The 23,245-nt window shown below is 44.5% G+C and overlaps 1 protein-coding gene and 1 long non-coding RNA gene across 5 annotated transcripts in view; one reads left to right on the top strand and one right to left on the bottom strand.

Annotated features, from left to right (window-relative positions):
- The window catches only part of LOC116441687 (cytochrome c oxidase assembly factor 1 homolog), a 53,443-nt gene extending 34,175 nt beyond the window's left edge, over positions 1–19,268 (top strand). For 3 of the 4 annotated variants that reach the window (XM_032103899.1, XM_032103888.1, XM_032103908.1), the window contains 4 exons: positions 11,360–11,462; positions 14,325–14,476; positions 16,350–16,426; positions 18,914–19,268. In XM_032103899.1, coding sequence (XP_031959790.1) covers positions 11,369–11,462; positions 14,325–14,476; positions 16,350–16,426; positions 18,914–19,010 — 420 coding nt within the window. In that variant the 5' untranslated portion in view covers positions 11,360–11,368 and the 3' untranslated portion in view covers positions 19,011–19,268. Of the gene's footprint in view, positions 1–10,877; positions 11,110–11,359; positions 11,463–14,324; positions 14,477–16,349; positions 16,427–18,913 lie in introns of those variants that run through there. The other variant, XM_032103881.1, reaches the window with a different exon arrangement.
- LOC116441703 lies at positions 12,627–22,038 on the bottom strand. Its single transcript, XR_004239219.1, has 3 exons — positions 21,442–22,038; positions 19,493–19,647; positions 12,627–13,004 (listed from the first exon to the last, which is right to left on the bottom strand). It is a non-coding gene; the product is annotated as an uncharacterized LOC116441703 (long non-coding RNA).
- Between the last annotated feature and the right edge of the window lie 1,207 nt (positions 22,039–23,245).

Here is a 23,245-nt window from a genome sequence, read left to right as displayed (position 1 = left end):
TTTATTTACTTACTAGCAGCAGGAGGTCTGTGCTATTGTCTGCATTTTTTTTTTTTTTAAGTCAGAGCTGAGCACAGCTGATGCCTGGCCTTGGAACCTGTCAGTTCAAAGATAACACATACAGTATTAATAAACGTGGAACAATACTTGCTGTCAAGTTGGTTACAAGGCAGTAGTTCACTGAAGGGAGCCTGACAATGTCAAAAAGCATTAGACCAGAGCCAGCAAATGCTTTATACTCTACAGCTGAACCCAAAAGATGAATTGATGCCCTGGATGTGACTTTAAGGCATCTGTCTGCTCTGGAGAGCATGTGTTTGTCTGAAGAAGCAGGGAAACAAGTTGCTTTTCCCTCCTCCTCCAGCCATCTGCCTGCACGAGGGAGGCAAAGACCAAGACACAAGAGAACAAATCCTAGTATGCTGTAAATGGACAGGGATACCTTACATACAAAATAGCATTTAAAAGTAGGAGTGCACACTCCGGAGAGGTGTTTACAGGCAGCTCTGAACAGCAGGGAGACAGCTACCAGGCTGGGACACTGCAGAGAGGACTGGCTTTCCCCTGGGACTGGCTGTTGCAGGTGGCTTCCCTGGCCATGAGCCTTGCAGTCCTTTGGTGTGAGAGTCAGCAGCGAGAGAAGAGCCAGTGGGAAGAGACACCAGGAGGGAAGTAAACAAGCAGATTACAAAGTGATGAAAAATGAGGGTATCAGTCTTCAACAGTGGCTTAGAAGAAGGTGTGACTGTTTCCTCCACCCCCTCACCTTCATGCCTGTTGACTGAAGAATACCATTAAGGCAGGAAGTCACAGATTATTAATGACTTGTTAACAGCTTCTTTAATTTTCTAATAAGTGCCAGCTGCAGCTCCTGTAATTATTCTGCTGGTCCTACAACATGCCCTGTGCCAGACTGCAAAATACTTTATTTTTTTTGTCTGGAATACATTGTCGTGCTCTTAACATGTGCATACTGCACATGGGCAATTGCATGCCTAAGTAAAATTACATCTTGGGCTGTAAGAGCACTTTGCAGCCATTAAATATTGATATCTTCCAGCAAAGTAGGAACCAGGAAGTGTTAAGTCACTTATTTTTGCATGTGTGAATTAAGACACCCAAAGTTTATAGTTTTAGCCACAGTGATACAGTGAGTCAGTCCCTGAGCTGCTTGTGAAACCTGGAAGCACTCTTCTGCTTTGTTTGTGCTGGTATCATCTGAACTGCAAAATTCATGGATAGGTTGGATGTAACACTAAGCAGGAGCTTTTTCTATGTAAGCTGAGGTCCCTAGGAGTAATATTTTATGAAAGTGATGGTATCCATCATGCTTTCTAATTCCCACCACCACAGAGCTGAGTAGCATGTGATGGGAAAACAAAACATGAACAAACAGAAATGGATCACAGCCCACCTATGTGTCTCACATATGCCACATTTGTCAAATTTCATTGTGTTGAGCCCTTGGTAATCTAGTGTTTAATCAACAAACCCCACATACAAGTATTTGAAGATTACTGTTTTCTGAGGAAATAGTGTATGTTGTTAGCAGCCCTGTCTGAAAGCTACTAGTGAGGATGTGTCTTGAAAATGCTGAATTTTCAAAGATCTTTTAGAAGACAGTGATCTTGTAAAGGTATCACCTGTTGAGCACACACAAAGCATACAACGTTTTGAAAAATCTCACCCATCAACAGTACATAAAGGTGTGGTCTGTGCTTTTGTCCATCTCTTGGACTGTCACACCTCCTTGCTGGACAAAGCCCTGTGCTGTAGCTTCATAGGGAAACCTTGTCCCCCTATCTCTAAAGGTAGGTTCGCTGTAGGAAACAGCCCTGGAGTTGTGCTGAATCTGTTTAGTCTGGCATGTTTTAGCCTAAGAGAGGGAATGGGCAGGGAACAGGGAACAGCCCAGGTCTCTGGGAATCAAGTGCATGACCTGGCACTGGCTTCCTGTGAAGTTGTTCTGTGTTTTTCTGCCCCAGCTCTTCAAAATTAAAAAAAAAATCCCTGCCTTCCCTAACAGGAGCTATTGAAGGACCGAAGATTTAGTGAAATAACATTCAAATTATTAAATAGAGAGAGATTTATTCCTTAAAATCTTTCCCACACATATTCTGAGGAGTTAAATAGGGATTGCAGTCAGCTGTTCTCTGAAATTCCTCTTGTCCTGACTAATTTTTGGAAGGCAATCTGATTCATGTCCAACTATCTTGTGAGCATCCAGTATATCTTTTCCTTTTTCCAAGGGGGGATGAATAAATCGGTAGCTACTCCCCAGATGAAGTTAAAGGTCTGACTCCAGATGCTGCACATGCAGTGTGGCAGGTTCCATCATTTCCTTTGCCCTTTTGCACTCTCTGTCTTGCACAGCTCTGTGCACAAGTTAACAAGCTGGATCTGTCTGAACAGAAACCCTCAAGTACTATGGGAACTTCTTTCCTTTCTTTTATTTTTAATGGTTCCCATCATAATTATTTTTTCCCTTTTTAGTCTCTCTGATAATAGAATGTTTCTAGGTCAGAATCCCTGTTGGTCTTGTGCTGTTTTTGGTCCCCAATGCTTATTAAAAAGTCACGAGTCTTTGAGGTTAGCTTTTCCCCAGATCCTAATTTGTGTTAACAGATTTAGCTGATACTGAACCAGTTCTGCTCATATGGGCAAGGACCAACTTCTGGAAGCAATCCAGGCGTACAAGATATTCAAAAGTAATTAATTTTCTTTAAAGCCTTGAGCTGTAAGCGTTGATCTGATATATTTTAAAAGGGACTTGACTTTCAGAAGGGTAGGGTCCTTCTTTTCTGAAGGAGGGGCCTTTCTGGGAGGGTTTAGAGATGGGTACTTGAAATAAACTTACCCCATCTGAGGATCTGGGGGGGTAGCATTTTTTTTAGTTTTGGTTTTCAGTAGGAAGTAAGGATAAGAGCAGGGTGTTGTAAAGTGCCAAAAGTATGTACTGCTGTAATACTATATAATAAAAAGCATTAGATCAGCAAGGTGTTTGGGCACAGGACTGCAAACCTTCCCAGCTCCACTGATATTTTTAAAAGCTTTGTAAATCAGGCTCTGTGCTGATCACAGGAGAGCAGACCACATCTTTTAGCCCCTCATTTCCAGGGGCAGACAAGGGAGCAAGCATCATATGATTTACACTATGTTCCTGCTTTAAACATTTTTTCCCTGTGACTGCCCCCCCTGGCATTCAGTTCTTTTAGGTCACTGTCTACTGCATGCCTGTTTAATGCATGCATGTGGATGATACTGTTGAAGTTAGTAAGACTACAGACAAGCATAAGCCTTATCAGGATTGGAGTTAGAGACTGTAAACTTCCAGGTCGGTACTAACTTTTAACGTAGCCACATGGAGTTCCTAGCCCAATGACATCTGCATTACTTCTGTGAACTTCTGACACAATTTTCTTTTATTTTCACACAGTAAAATGTAACCTGTTAGCCAATAAGGTTATCACAGATTCCTGCTGTTTTTTGGTTTTTTTCCCACATCTCAGGATTTAGTAAGTTGACTTAAATCTAGATTGGTCATTGGTTTTGGCTTTGAGATTTTGTCAGTGTCTTCAACATAATGAGTGTATTGGACATAGATAAATGCCCACAAACTGCAAAGAAAGATAAGTAGTTACCACTGCATAGAAAGAATTGCAAACTCTTTGATCTTTCCATGAGAAGTGAATTTGTACTCTTCCCCGCTCCCTTACCTTGCAGGTTCAGTGAACCTATACTAGGAAATTATATACAGGAAACACACATCACACTATGAAAACCTCACTGGCTTGACAGTCCCTTTCTGCTAAGCACAGAGTACTGTTCCCTCTCATCATGACAGCATGAGACACTCAAAGGACTCTATTTGCTATTTTTTTATGAGATTCTTTTGTTTTAACGTGCCCATTTGGAAGCTGGGCTGTGATGCAGGCTGCAGGGAGGCGCAGGGACAGCATAGAGCAATTCTTTTGAACCTTGGATTGCAGCTCTCATGACCTCACTCCCAGCAGCAAGGAAGCCAAGAAGCTGTCCCACAGCTTTCTCAGGTAAACCACTCACTGTTAAACCCATAAACACTACTGATCTTTTCTTCTTGTACCTTGGATGCAACTTTTTCATTTACCCTACTTATGAATTCTTACTTTTAAATCCTTTGCAATTCACCTCTAAAATGCAAAAGGTGAACATTCACGTCTTCTTCCCCCCTCCATGGTGTCCAATTACAGAAACATACAATTAGGGATGTTAATGACAGATTATTAGGCATTAACCTATAATGCCATCCTCCAATAGCAGCAAAAATGGGTCACACTGTAGGTATAATTGTCCTGGTTCTCTAATAGTACACCCTGTGCCTTGTTTCTGTGATGCGTCCTTTGTATTTCAGTACAAAGTACGGGCAGCTCTAGTTGTGTTGGAGGGTGATCTGGAGCAGGCTGTTGAATTGCTGGCACATGGGCCCGGCCTTCAAAGAGACTGAACAAGCTAAGCTGTAGCATCTTTCCAATAAAGGATTTTGGCACCTGCCTTTGTTACCTGCAGTTAGGAAGACAGGCTCTCTTCACAGAGGGATAAACAGAGGGACACCAGGAGATAGTAGGAGTCCTTGGACAATAGGAATGGTGGCCTCACTGCTTCTATCTGCTCAGCACCACAGTGGTGGCTGGGAAGAAGGCACATAGAGGGGTGAAGGTGGGTGTGCAGGAGGAAGAGAAATGCAGTGCAGGTGAGCCCACCGGATGAGACGGTGCAGCTTAAGAGCACAAAGGGAAGTTGTCTGTGACAGCGGAACAGAAATTCTGTTCTGTAAATAGAATAGAAACATGAAAATAAGAGTGCCCAAGAGAGGAGAAAAATGAAATGAAACTAAGATATCTGAAGGCACTGTGCAAGTTTTGTGCTAACTGCTTTGTAGCGTGTACCGCAGGAGAAGTGATACAAGAGTGAGGTGGCTGTTTAGAGTCCTGTCTTGGGGTGACTTTATGATGCTGTATTCCCTTTCGCCTGCTCTATGCCAGACATGAATCTTGTGCCTTTCTGTGTCTTTAAAGGAGAGGGGGGAGAGCTGGTGGAATTCTTTCGGCGCTGTGTTCAAAACACAGATAAGCTCCCTGACTTCTCCTGCCCAGCTACTCCACTTCTGCAGCAGGGAAGAGAATTACATTCCTTTTGCTTTTTTTAGCTAGTTTCTTGTTCATTAGCTGAAGTACAGAGCCCTGGGACTTCGGCTTCTTCTTCTCTTCTGGACTGTTCAGCAACACCAGAACATCATCGGGAGACCCTACACACCGGCCTGGAAGGGCCCACGCCGAACCCCAGCTCCGGAGAGGAGAGAGCCCCTCCCACAACGGACTCTGAAATCTCTCCACAGCGAGAAGTTTCATTATTTAGCATTATTCTTTTTTTCCCCGTGCCTGCATGCACTTTACTTGTTAAATAAATAGTGTATTTTCTCACTTTCCTCCGAGGAAAATTCTTTCCGAACCTGGTGGGGCAGGGGTGGCTGTAACCTGCCTTCTATTAAAGGACATTCATTTCGGACATTCCTCCAAATTTTGTCTCAAACCAGGACAAGTCCTTAATCACTTTATTGACTACTTTCCCTTTCCATGTCAATTAGCTAGTAGCAAAGGCAGAAAATAAGCTCAACACTGTTTCTTGGCTTTCTTGCCAGTAGTCTTTCTCATATTAGAGTGGGCCCCTTAAAGCATTCTCACCAGGGCCAGCTACACATATCTAGGAACTGATTCACAAGGAGATCCTGGAAGGGACTATCTCAAGGCTGTCTAAAAAGGTGTTTTACCTCTCAAAATGCCAAAATATGTGTTTTCAGTGCATCTGAAGAGCAACTGAGGGGGAAAAAAAAAGAAAAAAATGTATTAATCCTACTTTTGGGTTGACTGTGAATTAAGCAAACTTTACTACAAGTTTCTGAGGTCTTGGCGAAGGTACTCTATACATGTAAAGTTTTTGATGTTTCTGAACATGCTGGCAGGGGGCAAAATTTGTGCTGCTAGCTCTCATAAATGAGGTAAATAATATGTTGAGGCTATTTCAATTTAAAAAGGGGGGAAAATAATATGCTGAAATCCTGTCAGAATACTTCTGCTGTACTGTCCTGTTTTTGGTGAGAGTACTAATGATGAAGGTATGTTGTAGACAGTGAGTGTCAAAAAGATGTCTCTAAAATGTTGTCTTAGCATGTTATTAGTATAGAAATTGGCTTACAGCCAGATGCCTGCCTTATAGATCTTAGAAGATCAATGGATGGGCAAGAAAGCAAGAATGTGAAATACAAGCGTGTGCTCGTGTGTGGTTTGCCTGGCATTCCCCTCACCTCCTGTGACTTCCTGGGTGGTTTGCTGAAAAGCTGTGCCTAGGGCCAGCTAAAAACCAACCAGCCCAAGGGAGAGTTCCACTGCAGAAGGGTCAGCAACAATTCCAGCCTTGAAGTTAGGTGCTTGGGTCTGTGTTCAGGTCTACCTATAAATTTTAATTTAATTTAATAGTAGTCTTTTGCTGCACCTATTTAGTGTGTCATTCCAACAACTCAGGACTTCAGTGGTTCAAGGTGGTTTAAAGGCTCCCAGCTGCTCGCATTGGTGGCCTGGCACTATATTGTCCTGGCCATGTGGGTAGGCAGTGGCCCAGATCGAGATAGGCAGCAGCGATCACTGAGTTTGCATGGATCAAGTTGCTTCTCTCTTGTTTCAGAGCAATATTATTGTTTGCTGTTTGGTCTGTGGTAGCACCCAGAGGCTGGAGATGCTGGAGGAATTTGGTAGCACCAGGGGGAGGAGAAGGACAAGGAGAAGGAGGAGGAAATGCCTTCCCCATAGAACCTGCAGCCGCAGCTCCATTGCTCAATTCCAGAGAAAATAAAATTAATGTTTGTGCTTGGTGAAAATGCCCTTCTTCTCCACTACCTGCCTTTATTGGAAGTGCCCGAGACCAACCTCTGCCACTCAAATTTCGGAGACCAAAGAGATAACCCAAATTTGCCAAAATAAGGGAGACTCTCTTAAGCCAGCCTATTTTTAGAAGATCCTCTGTGGAGAAAACGAAGTCTAATTAAAAACAGCCTTTACTGTTGCAGTAACCCACCATTTCACATGTGACCCTGGGAGTTTGTTAAATCTCATTAACAGCCTGAGTCCCACTTAGCTTCAAAGTCAAGCCTTCTCCTCCATATCTTGCTATTTTCAAGGCACAAAGAGAATGTCACTATTATTATTACTGTTAGTGTTCTGCCCTTTAATAGTTATTTTTTGAGAACACTACTTATAACAATTTAAGGTCTCTTCTTTTGGTAACTGTAGGTTCAGTGGTTTTGTGCATGCTAATCTCCACTTAGTCTTTTTTACCACTACAAATAACATGGAGGAAAAGGTATCTTTGCAGAACAGCGTAGCTTGGAAACTGTGCTTTTTAAATTACCGGCTGTGAAAAAGTCTGTTTTTCCACCAATTGACTTGCATACTCTTTTAGTGGTATTACAGGTTCTCAGGGGAGATCACCACTGATAGCAGCATGTACTTCCTCCTTAGGAGGCGATTGCCTGTTGTATCTATAAAATTCTCTCTAATACTTACAGCTCCTCGCTTGTGGCAAATGAAGTGGAGGGGGTTTGGTCCTTCCCTGTGAGAGCCTCTACAGTTTGCAACTTGTAAGTCATGTTCAGAGAGGCTCAGGATAGGAGACACACCTCTGCTTCCCTTCCTTAGTGAGCCACTCCCACAGCACTTCAGCAGAGCAGCCGATGGAGCAGCAAACACAGGTGGCCATAGGACAGAAATCCTACTGACAAGTCCTTGCAGACAACAGATCCTTACTACATTTTGGTCTTCTACAAGCTGTCACCATTCAGAAGTCAGCAGCAGCCATGTGCCAAAAGATGCTCAAGGCTGCAATATTCAGGCATCCGTTTCACAAGGGACCAGGATGGCAGGGAAGGGAAGCAGCAGCCCCCCTGTGAGGAATGCTCTGGGCTCCAAGGACACTTCTGTCCTTGGTTTTGGAGGCTGGCAGGGAATTGTGGGAACGGTGAGAAAGTTTGCAGTCATGAAAGGCTTGTTAAAATGTGTAGCTCTGAACTTTTTCCTGCAGTGTGCTGTCATAGGTCTGGCTTGGGAAAACAGCTGAGAAACAAGTGGGACCAGAGCATCAAGGGCTAGACAGGGATGGGGTGGTCCAGCCCATGGGCTTCCAACTGTGCCTGAAAATGAGCAATGGAGACATTCTACCTGTTACCATAACGAGGGCCTTGGTGCACAACTTGGGTGCACCTCAGCTCTCCACATCTCTGCCTCAGCAGGAAGCAGCAACAGAAGAGAGCTGTGGGCAGGGGCAGCACAGCACGAGCAGCCAGGCGTGCTGCGCGGGGCAGCAGTGCTTAATGGGATCACCACTGCTCAGCTGCCAAGCTCCCTTGCCAGATGGCACCGTCTCTACACTGCAACACTGGAGCGGAGGTGGTGATGAGAGTGTTTGTGAGCATGTGACTGATCAGCAATCAGCTTTTCTTACTTTCCATTTATCTCCCTGGTTTGGGTGTGAGCAGACTGTGAGACCTAACAAACCTCAAACCCACTGACAGCAAGTTGCAGAGCCTCTGATTTCCGCTGTTTAGGCAAGTCCCCTGAGCCTCAGTCAAAACCTTCTCACTGGTGCAAGAGCTCCTTGTCTTCCCACCTTTACTCAGCAAAATTCCAGCAGCACCCCCCACCCTCAGCCATTTGCATTCAATTACCCTGAATTTAATCACAGAAAGCAAATTTTGCCTGGCCACAACTTTGAAAGGGGCAAAAACAAATGCCACAGGTCACAAACTGTTATACCTGATCCTCTCTCCAGATTTACCATGGATTTTTTTTCCCCATCCCTATTATGGGGTGTTGGTGTCAAAGCCTCCTCCTGGCCAGATGAATCTTATAATAAACTTGGTTATTAATCAGATTTTGTGGGGATTTAAGGAAAGTTGCAAACACAAACAGGCGAGCAGAAAGTTCTCACTGTCCTTGTGAAATGACTACCACTGTTTCTCTGTAAAACCACACTTGCACATTTCCTCTGCTGTAACTTTTCATGCCATTCAAGTTCTCCAGGGTAAGTGAAGAAGAAAAAACTCATGAGAGAAACAGATCAGGAGAGAGAGAGTTGATAGCTGACTATACTAATGGCACAGTTTAGGCATTTTGGGGCATAAAATAGGCATAACATCCATATGCCTCTCTGGGTGGCTATCACTACTAGCAATCCACAAATCTGAAGTAATTTAAATATAAATATAAATACTAAAGGTTCTTAAAAATCAAGGAAACTAGTTAGCAGGAAAAGCATTCAACCTAGGAATAGCACACATTACAACTGAGTGCTAGTGCCAACAGGGCAGGAGATGAAATTTATACCCAAATTGCATTCACAGTTTTGTAGAATCATAAAATATGCTGAGTTGAAAGGGACCCACAAGGAGCACAGAGTCCAATTCCTATCCCTGCACAGAACACCCCAAGAATTACTCCAGATGCCCAAGAGCATTGTCCAGACTCTTCTTGAACTCAGACAGGCGTGGTGCTGTGACCACTTTCCTGGGGAGTCTGAGTTCCCTTCAGTTTAGAGCATGCAAGTATCAGTGTAAGGGCATGTCAGCAGAGTGGTGAGCAGAGGGAGGCTGCCCATGTCACACTGACTTGGCCATGATGTGAAGAAGTCCTGACACTTGTCTCTCCACCCTCACTGAACTGTGGTTGTCAGCTGAACAATACCTGACTAACACATACCTGAGGGATGCTAGAGGTGGTTTCCACAGCAGGACTCAAACAGCCTTGCCCAGGTCACATTTCTGTAACTGGTTTGGACTTTGGTTTATTAATCAGCTCTCATTGAGTATACCACTTAAGCCACACCAACATATTGATGCCTTTTCCTGGTCTTAAAATCAAGAGTCAAACACGGTTAGAAGGGAAAAAGGGATTTTACCTTGGTATTTATTTTAAGGATTTTTAGGTGCACTATGTCCAGGTCGAATGCACCGAAAGGCACACCACAATGCACACCCCCAAAAGATCTGGTATAACAGTCTATAGTCTTACTAATTATGTTTTACTAATTAGCATATCTATCAAAAATTCCCCAATTAGAGGCTTGAATGAGCCCCTCCATCCCCTGGATGGTTCTATCTTAGTTTACAAAATGTGTTCTGGAGAGGACCTTGGGGTCTGGGGCACACTAACTCCTACCTACAAAGCTTCTAAAATGTTTAGTTTCTTAGCTGAACAAACAAGTTTAAGAATGTAGGCAAAAAGCACTAAGAATACAGAAGTTGTAAAAAGGTGTAACGAGGGTATAAAAGAAAAGGCAAAAAATCATCATGGTGTCAATATGACAAGTACTGGCGTGCGAAGCCTTTGGGATTAGAATCCCATACAGCTCCCCCAGTTATTCATATACCTATGTGCCCATTGAAGAAGAACAGCTTTTTGCTAGTTTTTAAAAAATTGCTGTCAAGACCATTCCCCCCTCCCATCCCAGCTCCAAGAGAATCAAGAGCATAAGCCAATACTCACATGCTCGTTCAAGTCCCATCCTGCCACAGCCTGAAGCAAAGTGCCACGCCCCCACTGACAACTCAGCTTGACTCCTACTAACCTGCTGTAGGCAGGATCGTTAGCTCAGGCTCTTCAGTCCCCCTCTTACCCAAACTATAGAGGTGTTTCTTATTCTGCTGGGTCATGCATTCAAATGTCAAAATTGTGACTTATTAAAAGGGGAAGTTTGGCCTGGGGGTGGGGGAGGGGGGGTACAGGAAGGAAGAAAAACAGCTTGCAAGAGACTTCCTGTTTATCTACAGCTTGGGAAAAAAATTGACACAACAGAATACACACACCCTGGCTCCATTATCTTTGCTGGCACAGTGCTGGCTTGGCTCTGTCCCTTACCACTCGAGGCCAGATCCATCCCTGCCACGAGTGTGTTTACTTTAGAGGAGTTTACTCGAGAGAGAAATGCAGCTCCCAGAGCTGAATGCTTGCAGTGTGCGAGCAAACACACGGGCACCGGGACCCCCACCACAATGCCACGGCACTGGCCCCCGGCCAGAACGGGGAGGTAATTTTCTTCTCGGCAATTAGCGAAGTGGTGGCATCACTAAAAGAAGTTGAATAAACACATTCAACCCAGCTGGGTTCCCAGTTTGCTCTGTTCTCACCACTCTTCCTTCTGGGCGCACGGTGGGGCCCCAGCAAGCAAGAGCTCGATGCCTGTGCACTGGGCTTTCATTCAGGCCTGGTTGGAAAGGGGGAAGTAACCCTTTGTAACCCTCTTTTACAACAAATGTCTTCTCTCTTTTTCTTTTCAGGGAGGAAAAATGCCAGCTTCTCTAAGAAAATTGCAGCAAATGGCTGTTTTCATGGGGCTGTTCAGCGGCGGGGGATGCATCGTGATGTATAATCTTATGCAAAGTAAGTCTTGGTGTTGTTAGCAACCTTATTTCTCCTCTGCCCCTTTCACTGGCTTTTGTGTAGTGGGGGAAAATAGCAGCATGTGAGCTGTGAAAAGCAGATGAAGTTAAGGGGAGTGTGGCTAAGCCTCTGGGTTCTGCATCTGTGGGCTCTTCTTTTTTCATCCCCAGCGCTTTTGCTCTCCCAAGTGCTGCTGCATGCATTTCCAGAGGCAGATATTGCATAGGGAGCAGTCTGTTGTGGTCAGAAGAAAGTCTGGTTTTTGGAGGTTTCCTGAGGGTGATGGTGAAGTGAAAGCTTCACCTGCAGTAATGCAGGTTTCATTTCTTAACTGAGATTTTGTAACTGGGCAGTAAAATAGGACCATCTGTGAGAAGGTGTTAAAGTCTAGCAGTTTTATCTGTAAATCTCTGTGTGGTGCTGGCCCTTAAACAGCACACCTGTGAAGTGCTAAGAAATCATGAGTTTCTCCTGAATGAAGTACAGATAAGAGCAGTCAGCAGTCAGAAGACCAGGACAAAGAGAAAAGCTAGACAGGTCATGTTGTCTCTAGTTGCTATGTGTCTTTGGCCAAGAATCCACATTATTAGTCCAAATTATAGATGTTTATTTTTTCTAAAACTGCTTTTAGATATTTAGCATCAGAGCAGAAATAGGCTTTGCCTCTCTCTCAGGGGGTGCCACAGGCATCTTGGCCCTGTGCCTTTCTCTTGTTGGTGCTATCAAATGCTATTGCTTTTCACCTATCCTGGTACCAGAGGATGCTGCCAGAAAAAAGTGTAGCCAAGCCTGTTTCTCAAGCCCTCAGATAAGCTCTGAAACCTCCCCTTCATTTTACACATATTAATAACAAATCAGACAAGGCTGGAAAGCAGACTTTAATTTTAGGCAGCTCATGCCCCCAGGCTCTGGAGTACATGACAAAAATATGATCCTTACGCTTTAAAATATTGAATCGGGCTTTAACAAGAACATCAGCATTTTTAAATTTTCAACTTCAGCACTGTGATCCAGAAATCACATGAGGTAGGCACCCCCTGTGCTACACAGCAAGCCTGAGGGCTGGTTCCCTGCATCCCTTGGCTGTGCAGTCAAGTGGCACATTGCAATGGCTCCTTCTGGCTCTCTTGCAATTTCAGTGGCCACTGAGCAACTTGGTGGCAAGGCAGCCAGGCTGCTAAAAGAACACTTTCTGCAGCCAAGTGTGTCCTTCGCTATCCTCTAAACAGACACAGGAGCCACGCTGAGAACTCTCCTCCCTTGGCTCATGCCTGGGGCTATCACAGTTCCTACTGCCCAGTGCACAGAACTGGCCCATACTTGGACTTGCAAGGAGCGAGTGGCTTCCATAGTGGTGGGAACAGTGGGAGAGGATTGCTTCCCTCCCCTTCCTTCAGGCTGAAGTGAAGTTTGCATGCACGTGGTCTCTGTGCAAGCTTGTACAAATACTCAGGTAATCCTATTTCTACTTACTCTCATCACCTCCACACCCTTCTCATGGAAGCAGTCTGCTCAGCCAACTCCAGCAGGCTTTCAGATCTCCTACAAAAAGATGTGTGGACAAATGGATTAGTTGGGCATGTAATATCTAATGCATGAGATGCTAACAAGGAACAGCTGAGAAGGAAGACCAGGAAATTAGAATCCATTTCTCCTCCAACCTGCAGGATAAACACAATATACTTTTAACCTGGTCTGAGTGGCTTTTAGCCATGAGTTATAGGTACTAAAGGGCTGGCATGCTGCAACCCCTTTGGTTGGAGCTCCTTAGGATGTGCCAGGGGGACACAGGAGGACCAGTATAGGTCACAGCCTAGCAAAGGTGTTTCTATGCCAACTGGATGCTGTCTGCTCACAGGGGATGCCTCTAATTAGGGAGAAGAGGCAGCATCCTTTTACCTCTTGCTCCAAGATTATACTGACAGGCAAGAGACCAAGAAAAAAACATTACACCTTGTTTTAAACCTTTTGAAAGGTGAGGGCAAAGTTCCCAGAGTAGGATTTACACAACTGCACACTCAGCTTAACTCTGCCCTTCTTGATGTCAAAAGAGTGAAGTTACACTGATCTAGAAACCCCAGCAAGACAGCCTCAAAACTGTTAATAAGCAAATCTCCATAAGGAGGGTCAGGAAGTCTCCAGCTCCTCAGCTCTGCCCTGTCCATTGGCAATCACAGTACAGTGTTTCACAGCCATACCAAGCAACCAGACATTGATAAAGAGCAGTTTGCCACAAGTGTCCTCCATGTGCCAACACCGCAGCATCCATCTATGGTGCTGTTGTGGCTGCTTGACCAGTAACGTGAGTGATGCTGCTTTGTGCCTCCCTTCTAAGGTGTCTGTCAGGAGAGTTGTAGCTTCATGGCTGCCTCTTGGAAAGCTGTACCAAGGCCACAGCAAGAGTTCCACAGCAGCAGCTGTTCCTACCTCAATGTGTGCAAGATATTCTCCATTATTAAAGTATTTTATGTACCTCCAAGAGAAAAAAAGTAAAAATTGAATTACTATCAGAACATTTCAGATATTCATCCTTGTGCCTTTTTTTCCTATTTTTTCTTCCTTTTAGATAACCTACAAATGCATGAAAAGTGGGGAGACACAGCCATAAGCTGAACTGTGTATCAGAATGGAACAGGCTATGTTCAGAGCCTTCTTCACTTAAATGAGCTGAATAACATTTGCTTCTCTGATGTAAGGGTGTATTTCCTCCTTCAGCCAAATTTCTCCTAATTAATAGTTTTGAACTGTATTTCAGGGAGGGTGTGGTAGTCTGGAGAAAATGTCTTTTTCTTTTTTTTTTTTTAAACTTACGTTTTGATTTTAAGCAAACAGTCTCCTCATTACCCTGTTTCTCTCACTTAGAAAGTTTTGCCAGGACCCAGTATTACCAGCAAGCTTTGGAGCAACTGAACAGCAATCCTGATGCCCTGGAAGCCCTGGGTGCCCCCCCTCTTAAGGTTCACAACATCCGCCTGACAGATGGGAGCAATCGCGTGGACACAGAAAGAGCACGGGTAATGCTGGGCAACTGGTGTCACAGGGTGGCTTCCTGAGATGTCAGGTGATGAGAGATCAGCCAGGGGATTTTCAGCAGGTCATGAGTCACCTGGGGGCACTGGAAGGAAGTAGGATGGGATACCAGTTGATCTGGAAGAGGAATGGATTTCCAGAGCATAAATCTACTAGCCTAGAAACAGCAAGAGCAGCATCTTCGTGTTGTGCTCTATGGGCTCATCCCAGAATGCCAAGGGACCTCTCAAGCCAGTCAGCCCCCTCCTCACACTGTAAGCCACAAAATCATTTTCAGAGACGTATCAGATCCAGCTTTAAAATAGCACCTGCCTTCCGTTACTGCCCAGATACGTCCTGTGCTAGTTTTTAGAGCTTTGTTCAGAGCAGTTTTACAGCCTCTTACAGGCTATGCTGTGGTACAGCATAAATGGTGTGGTTTTTAAGAGCACCTGTAAGTTTGTGTCATGGAGAACAGCTGCCCAGCCTGAGACTGAGCATGAAGGTTACACAGTGACTGGAGAATGCTGTGCTGGGTGCTGAAGTATTGCACAAGGCTGCCTTGTATCAGCTGAGGGCTGGGCCCAGGCACTTCTGCTCGGCATTGATGCCTCAAGAGTACTTTCCATCAGTGTTTTTACCCCTTAATCCAGGACTGGTGGTCCTTCCCTTGTTTTGCTAGTGACACAAAGTGACCCTAGCAACCTCTCCAGGACCTTCACTACGGTAACTCATCACATTCGAATAATTTTGTTTTTACTGGTGAGTAGTTACGAGTGCCAGGGACCAAGCAAGGGCATTAAGGAATGGATCAGATGGTACAATAAAGGAGAGTGGCTATCAGGGTAAGATAAAGAAAACCCCAACCTTTAACCAACTCACATAAAATTACTTTCCATTTCACTTCAGCCAGGCTTGCACTTACATGATACCCTGGACCAAAACTTTTCCCATGTTTTATAGATTGCAGCAGGAAACATATCTAAAGAAAAAAATTGTGCAAACCCCCACACAATCTCATATACTGACTGAAAAGAAGATAACCTTTCCCACGGGTGTTTTCCTATGTCACTGTTTAAGAATGCTGGTCACTTGGGTGACTCAGGGTGAAGTCAAACCCTGCCTTCTACTGACCTCACCCAAGACACAAATCACCAACTTTCTTCTCTACTTTTTCATGCTCCTAAGTATTCATGTTCTCATGAAATAAACTGGTTAATCATCTTTATGCCACAGGTTGATTTACTGACTCCACAACATTCCCACTTCCTGGGTCTTTTGGCGAACACCTGGCATTTTCTCTGTGTGATTGCATCACCACCAGCAAATGCTACACCTGAAACATTTCTTTTATTCTGGCATTAGACCCAGTGCAATTTGCCGTGGTCACAGCTGCAGCTCCAGCTTTGTTTGTTAAACAGATGAGTGATAGAATTTGTGACACTGAAAAAAAAAATCATTGAACATCTCATCACTTCAGTGTGTGTTAAGGGACTGATATACAGAGGATCTCAACCTACAGGCTTGTTATGGTTTTGGGAAGCTCTGACAGTGCAGGTCACCTCTGGATGACTATGCATTCTGGTAAGGAAAGGTGTTTGCTCATAAATATTTCAGAGAGCGAGTGGTTTCCCCTGGGGGTTGCAGCTGTAACACAGTACATTCCTTCGGCAGAGAGATTAATGCATGGCAGAGCAGACATACTTGTGTAGCCACACACGTGTTAGCTGTTACAATAGCTTAGTCCAACTCTGAAATACAGTAAAAAAATAACTATAGTGTAAAAGTTAAAAAGGTGCTATGTCTTTTACTAGAAGGAGTGAATGTCTGTTTCACAATATGCTTTGCTGAATTTTTAATGTGCTTTTACATTTGCAGATAAAGTTACCAGTCTCTGGAACAAAATCGGCGGGATACCTCTACATCAGCTCGGAGATGGACCAGTCCCGTCAGTGGTGTGTACTGGGGGAGGTGCCAGGGGAAATGGGAAAGAAGTGGTAGGAGAAAAGAGTAGAGCAAGATATTTGTTTTAGTCATCTGTGTTGCTGAGGTCATACACACAAATCAAGCAGAAACTCCTGTCTGAAGGTCTTGTGAAAGGTTATTATTTTCATTAGGACAAAAATGTAAGTTAGTTGAGAAATACATTGAATTCATCTCTCTGAATGTGAATAGAAGCAGCAACATGAGCCATTCCCTTGTGTTGTGTTCTGCAAACTGTACCTCAGTACATACACAAATACTGTGAGCCAAGGCAAAGTATTGTCCCCTCCCACCCTGCCTCCTCACAGAGGTGCAGAGGCTGTTGAACACCAGTCCTAACTCTCGATAGTATGGATTGCAGTAAGGGAATCACACATTATATCAGAGCCATGCGAGACAAGCTAAAAGCACAGGATTTGTTGTTTTAAGCTATCCAAGAAGTGTGGTCCTTATGGTTAAAAAAAAAGTGCTAGAACAGATACATTATAGCAGAAGGATGCTCTGATACCACATCATATAGAAGGGACTTTACATTTTTGTAGTACTGAAGCCTGAAAACCTCCTTTGTCAACAGTAAACTGGTTTCTGGAACTGAGCAAAGAATTACTACACGAACTCAAAAGTTTTACTAGATGCAAACCTCTTGTTAGGTACTTTCTATTTAGAAACCAAAACCTACAACTTTTACTCAGCTTCCACCAGCCACATGGCGACGTTTTCTATTCATAATTAGATGAGCATGTCTTACTGGATTTCTCTTCTGAGTAAGTATGGGAAGGAAGGTGTAAAAGGATGTGAGAAAAGCCACTAGGCCGGGACTTGAGAAACTCAGTACCAGGCCTGGCCTCCTCTCTAATGACCAGGGATAACCGCAGAGGCCCCCAGTCACATTTCTTGCACACCTCACTTCCCTAGTGCCTGAGCTCTGATCTCCTCACTCCTCCTTAGCCCCTCCTCACAGACAGTTCCGTGTTATTCCTTGTTCACGGTTACTGTGAAGCTAACTAACTGAAGATTGCAAAATGTCAAACTACAGTAGTGCATAAACATCTCTTGGAGTTTTCTTTTAAAGTGAGCTCTCTGTACATCTCTGCGAACTTTTTTAAGGAAAAGAAAAAAAAGGCATCTTCCTGTAAAAGGATGTGTGGCAGATGAATCTGTCAGACTCCACCAAATCCACCTATGTACAGGGTCCTGTGCACAGCTTCACATGGGGCTGAGGCAGGACTTGGTGTCCTTGCACCCCACTGAGGAACTAACAGTAAAATGGCTGGCAGTAAGAAGCAGATAAGCAGGCCATCCTGGTGGGATTCTGCAGGGTGTGTATTTGCCTTTCTGGGGGAGACCAGGGTGGCACTCACACAGATACAGACAGTTAAATGACACCAGGAGTTGAGTGCTCTGTGCAAGAGTAGTTGAAGCACCGAAGCCACTGAAATGCATCTGACTCTGAGTGTGCAGTCTGTCTGTAGTAGTTTATTTATAAAAGAGAAGACAACTGTAAAAAAGAAAATTTGGAGTCTATGACCTCGTTTGGTCCAGGAGGAAGTGGCATTCACTCAGAGGCAGGCAGTACAGGGATGGGGAGGGTGCTCAGAGGCAAGGGCAGCCAAGGCGCTGCAAAATTACTCTTGCTTGCCCCGAAGTGACCGAGGGAAGGGCTGAGCCCCCAGGTCACACCGTGGGGAACGAGCAGTTCTATGTCCAAGCCCGCTTGCTCGGCCTGGGCTGGAGGTGGGAGCAGAGCCCTACTGCAGACACATTGCACAGAGGTGCGGCAGCTAATTACCTAATTGTATGTACTCAGCACTGACTCCAGCAAAAGCAGAGCTGAGCCAGTGCCAGGAGCTTTTGAAAAAATCCTATTTTAGTACCCCAAAATAATAGTCCTTTCCAGCTGGAAAAGCAGCATGAGCAGTTTCTCAGAAGTGGGTTTGGAGCAGAGCTTAGAGGAAGGAAAAGACTCCCCCTCAGTCTCCAACAAATGCAATTTTCCTTCTTTGAGTAACCACTGTCATACCCTGTCAGGGTTTCAGCAGTCACATTGAGCGATCACACAGTGTTCAAACTCTTCCAAGCCAGAATAATTCCTTAGCAACACCGTCTGGCTCCAAGGCTGGAGAGGAGTGGAGCAAGGAATGCACCCGCAGGATGGAGAGGAAAAAAAGGCACCGGGTCGGGGGAGGAATGTCTTAAGAAGAGCTGGCAGGTTTTTGTTTGAATTGCAACAAATAGAAACATGCATACCAGACCTTTAAATCTGGGCTGTGCTATGATATTAGGGAGAACAGCTTTCAGAAGCTGGTGCTCACAAACCAAGTTTTAAAACACTTGAGAGAATTTTTAAAAGCAAAGAATGTGTGGAATTATTTGTTTCTCTGTGCCAGCTGTTTCTACACTGACTTTACCATGTTAAAAGTGATTGCTACAAGTTAAAAATCTCCTTTGGTTTGTGTCAGCTGGTGCCTTCAGGATGTCACCTTGAAACTGCAGGATGGTCAGAATATTCCCATTTACCACTCTCTGGTGGAAAGCACTGGCATGCAAGAAGGCTAAAAAAATCAGAGACAGCTGCATCTCTGCCTCCCATTGAGCCAAAGGAGCCATTAATCGATTGCATCCTGCTGTGTCTGTGAATGTACACAGTTGTCACAAGTGACAGTTTCACTTAAGCGGGTGCTCTCAAGACAATTTTCTCTCTAAGATTGACCTCATCATTGCTGTAATTGTAATTTCTTTCTTTTGCTGGTTTATTCATGTGTTTAACAGAAGCCTAAAATAAATATCTTGCGAAAGAGTTGCTGTTGCATAGAAGTCATGTGTTTTGCCCTGTGTGTGCTGGTATTACGAATCTGAAATAAATAAACAAACTTCCAGGAAACTGAGCTTTGCAGACCTAAGTCAGGACAAGTCAGCTTCTCAAAGCTATTCCCTTGCTGCCTCAGTTTCCCCCCATTTCTCAACAATGTCTTGTCTAAATCAGGAAGGATGAAGCAGCAAAGGTGAAGCTCAGCAGCAGCACCCTCGACTCCACTTACCAGGTAGATTTGCACCCTCACAGTTATCATTACAAAGCTCATGAGATAGCTGAGGCCACTCATCACAACTTGGAATTCCAGGAAGAGACTCGCTGCTCACACTGAAGGTTACTCAGAGGAACTCACTGCTTCCCACCAGCACTGCCTGATGAGTTCTGGAGAGGACATATGGGGAGAAAAACTCTCAGGAGGGTGCAGAACAGGTGAAGCACTGCCATGGTTTGCTCTGACTGCCACAAGATATTTTGATTGTGCCATCAGTTAGAGAATTGCCCATCACCAAGCAAGCTGAGGAATAAGCAAAACACCCCAAACTAACAAAAAAAACCCCCAAACCTGCACTATTTCCACTCCCACCCCAAACTGCCTGTGTGAACAATTGCAAAGCTTGAAGCACAGTCTGAGGCACTGAAAAAATACAAGTAACTGTCCTGCCTGTACCAGGAGGTAACATGGGAGCCTTTAAGAACATCCAGACTAAAGAGAGTTTTGAATTCACTGTAATAGAGATGCTTAATCAGGCTGCAGCTAGGGAAAGCCCAGAGCTTATGCCACTCCATTCCCTGTCCCTCACCCCTCCATCTTTTCTTCCTAATTTGGGTCCAGGAAATCCACCAAGGAAATCCACCAAGCACTGCAAAGTTTTCAAGAGCCATGAGCATTATATAGAGAAGGGAGAGCTAGAGCAAAGAATTTTTAGAGAACAGTGAGCATTTTCTTGTTCAACAATGACCCAGCAAACTGGGCAAGGTGCCTTTTGAACAAACCTGAAAAGCAAATGCCTAAGTAGAAAGGAGATGCTAAAGGGCCACAGCAAAGGCGTCTTGGATAAACAATTTTAGAATGAAACAATACATGTGTGCATTAGTTTGAACTTCACAAAGAGCTGTCAGGATGAACAGCACTTGTAAGACCTGATCCAACCCTCATGAAAGCCCAGCACACCAGGGAGAGGATTAGAATTAATCAAAAGAAGACAGCATTGCCCAGCTTTGATTGAAATTGCTGTTTACTGGTTTCACAAAACAAAATGCAAACTGTGTGATATGAAACATTAGCCTTGCACTATGACTAGCAAGAACAACACCTCAGGGATCTGGAGATCTGCTGGCCACCTGGTGCCTCAGAGCTTGATCAACTCTAGCTTTTGGTCACTGAAGATATTTGCTGGGAAATCAAACAGCTGACAGGAAAAAGCCAAATCAACCACTTCCCATCCATCAATTACCACTTCCCTGGCTGCAGCTTTGATTTGTTGCTAATCTGCAAGGATACTGTGGCTGTGGAGAGGAACCCCAGCCTGTTAAGTCCCTCCCTGTGTCTGCACTGGGAGCATCTGGCACACACTGCCATTCATCTGCCTTTTGTCACCTGTGTGTGCTCAGTAAGCCTGGGACCTGCAGTGGCTGCAGGGTGGACAAGTGTCCAGGAAAGCTGGCCACAGCCACCCCAGCCTGCAGCACATTGCTTGCTCACCACCTCCCTGTCCCTTGAGCTGGCACACACAATGTCCCCATGCTGGCTTCACAAGCTGCTGCACCACAACACCACTGCCTGGCCTGGCTCTAGCCCTGGCTTTTCCAGGCCTGGAGGAGTTATCCCCACACAAACCTTACCAGTAACACTGGAGATAATTATTAGCTTGCCTGGGGGAAGCAGAGCTTGCAAAGAGGTTCCATCTCTCATTTTCTCCCCTGAGCACCCCTTTAACTTTAAGGGCTCCCAGTCACCTCAGCCAACCCATTGGCTCTCCAGAGCTGTGAGAATGGGCAGTATCATCATATCATACCAACGGTTCTCTTAATCAAATCTTAAAACCCAGAGAAGGAAGAAAGAAATGGGTGGAGCTGGAAGCCAGCAAATCAGTGGAGGGGGATAAGAGTAAAATCACAATTAATTCCCTGCCTTTGTTTTACTACCTAATAGTCAGCAAACACAGAATTTCTTACCTTGTGACCTTGAAGAACCTCAGAAGTCACTTCCTCTCTGTGTTTGAGCTCTTTTAGGATGCACATATTCAAAAGGAGAAAAAAGCATCAGGCTGGTGTGTTCAGTGCCAAGCAGCTTTGGCCATGTGGCTCCCATTAAATATATCACAGCCCAAGGCGGCTGCTTTCACAGAGGACACGGGTGCAGCAGGAGCAGCCAAGGGAGCTGGAACATGCCAGGAAAACAGGGAGAGCAAAGGTTTCAGAACCACCAGCAGCTGCTGAAAGCCCAAATAACTTCAAAAAGGCACCTGGGCACCCCTCTTCCAGTCTTTTCCTGTAAGGAACACGGGAGCAAGATTAGGGTCTCTTTAACTTCATCATGTCACTGTAACACTATTTTTTTTTTTTTTTGGAGAAAATATTCATCTTTTGATGAAAGACCCTGGATCCCACAAAACAGTTAAGGTTGGGAGGAACCTTGGGAGATCATCTAGTCCAACTGCTTCATTTCCACTGGAGTCAGCTTGAACAGATTGCCTGAAAGCATGTCCAGTCAGGTTTTAAAGATCACCAAGGATGGAGACTCCACAACCTCTGGACAAGCTGTACAAGTGTTCAACCATTCTCACAGCAAAAAAATCTTTTTCTTATGTTTAAACAGACTTTTGTGTGTTTGAGGGTCTGCTCACTGCCTCTTGTCCTGACACCAGACACTGTCAAGAAGAACCTGTCTCCATGCTCTTTACTCTGCCCCCACACTGATCCCTCCCTGAGCCTTCTCCAGTTCCAGGTGTCTCAGCTTCATTAGCAGGTGCTGCAATCCTTTAATCATCTTAATCATGTTCAGTATGTTAAATAATTTCTTTTTAACTGGCTTGAAAATTTGTGTTCTTTTTCCAGTTGTTGGTGTGGTTAACACAAACATCATCTTCATGACCTTTGCTGGATTGCATGTTTGTTTCTTATTCTCTAGTTTGATTTTAATAGTTTCTGCCAGGCAGTCATCACCCTCAAGGAAACTACCAAGGTGGCAGACTGTTCAGGGCAAGGACTTAATTTACAGCTGAGGAACAGCAGATACTGCTCAGCACTGTTACAACACTTGCAACTATTTGAGTTGGAGCTGATGAGCACAGAGGGGCTGTGTAAAAGCAGATGTTTTGAAACTACTGCCTTCAGAAAGGCTAAGTGGGCTGACACATTCCCTTTTGAGTATGTTTCTCCAAGAGTGACAGATTTTGTCAAAGTTATGGGCCATGCAGTTCACTTCCTATTTTGGGCAGATGTCTTGGATTGATTTCTCATTTAGAAATGAGGATACATCCAGTTCTTTCCTGCCACATGCCTGCATCTTTCCTGTTTGTCAAAGGCATACAATTTCCCTGAGTTTTCTGCAAAATTTACTACAAAGTTTCCTGCAGCAGGGCCCGGGCAGTCCTGTAACACCAGGAACAATGGAGACCTGCCTGCCCTTGTTGTTGCTTTGGAAGACATCACACCTGGCCATTGCCTTTAGTTAATTTGAAGTAGTGTTAGTTGTACAAAAACACTAGAATAATGTAATTTCTTGACCAATCTAAGGCAGTTTCTATTAATTTGCTTTCCTAGAAGATTTAGGAGAAAAGGACCTTCATTCAATAACTTCTGAGAGACAATCTTTGCCTCTCTTTGCTTGGTAAGGCCCACAATACCTTCCATCCAGCAGCCAGACCAGCTGGATCTCACAAGGTGCTACTGGAAAGTGGCAGATGGTAAGTGATACCCTGGCAGCTCAGGAGATTTCCCTGTGAGGATTAGTTAAAAAACACCTGTGTAATTCAGT

The sequence above is a fragment of the Corvus moneduloides genome, chromosome 1 (assembly GCF_009650955.1).
Source record: "Corvus moneduloides isolate bCorMon1 chromosome 1, bCorMon1.pri, whole genome shotgun sequence".
Lineage (NCBI taxonomy): Eukaryota > Metazoa > Chordata > Aves > Passeriformes > Corvidae > Corvus > Corvus moneduloides.
Note: the sequence above shows the minus strand (reverse complement) of the source record. Positions and strands in the feature narration are given on the sequence as shown.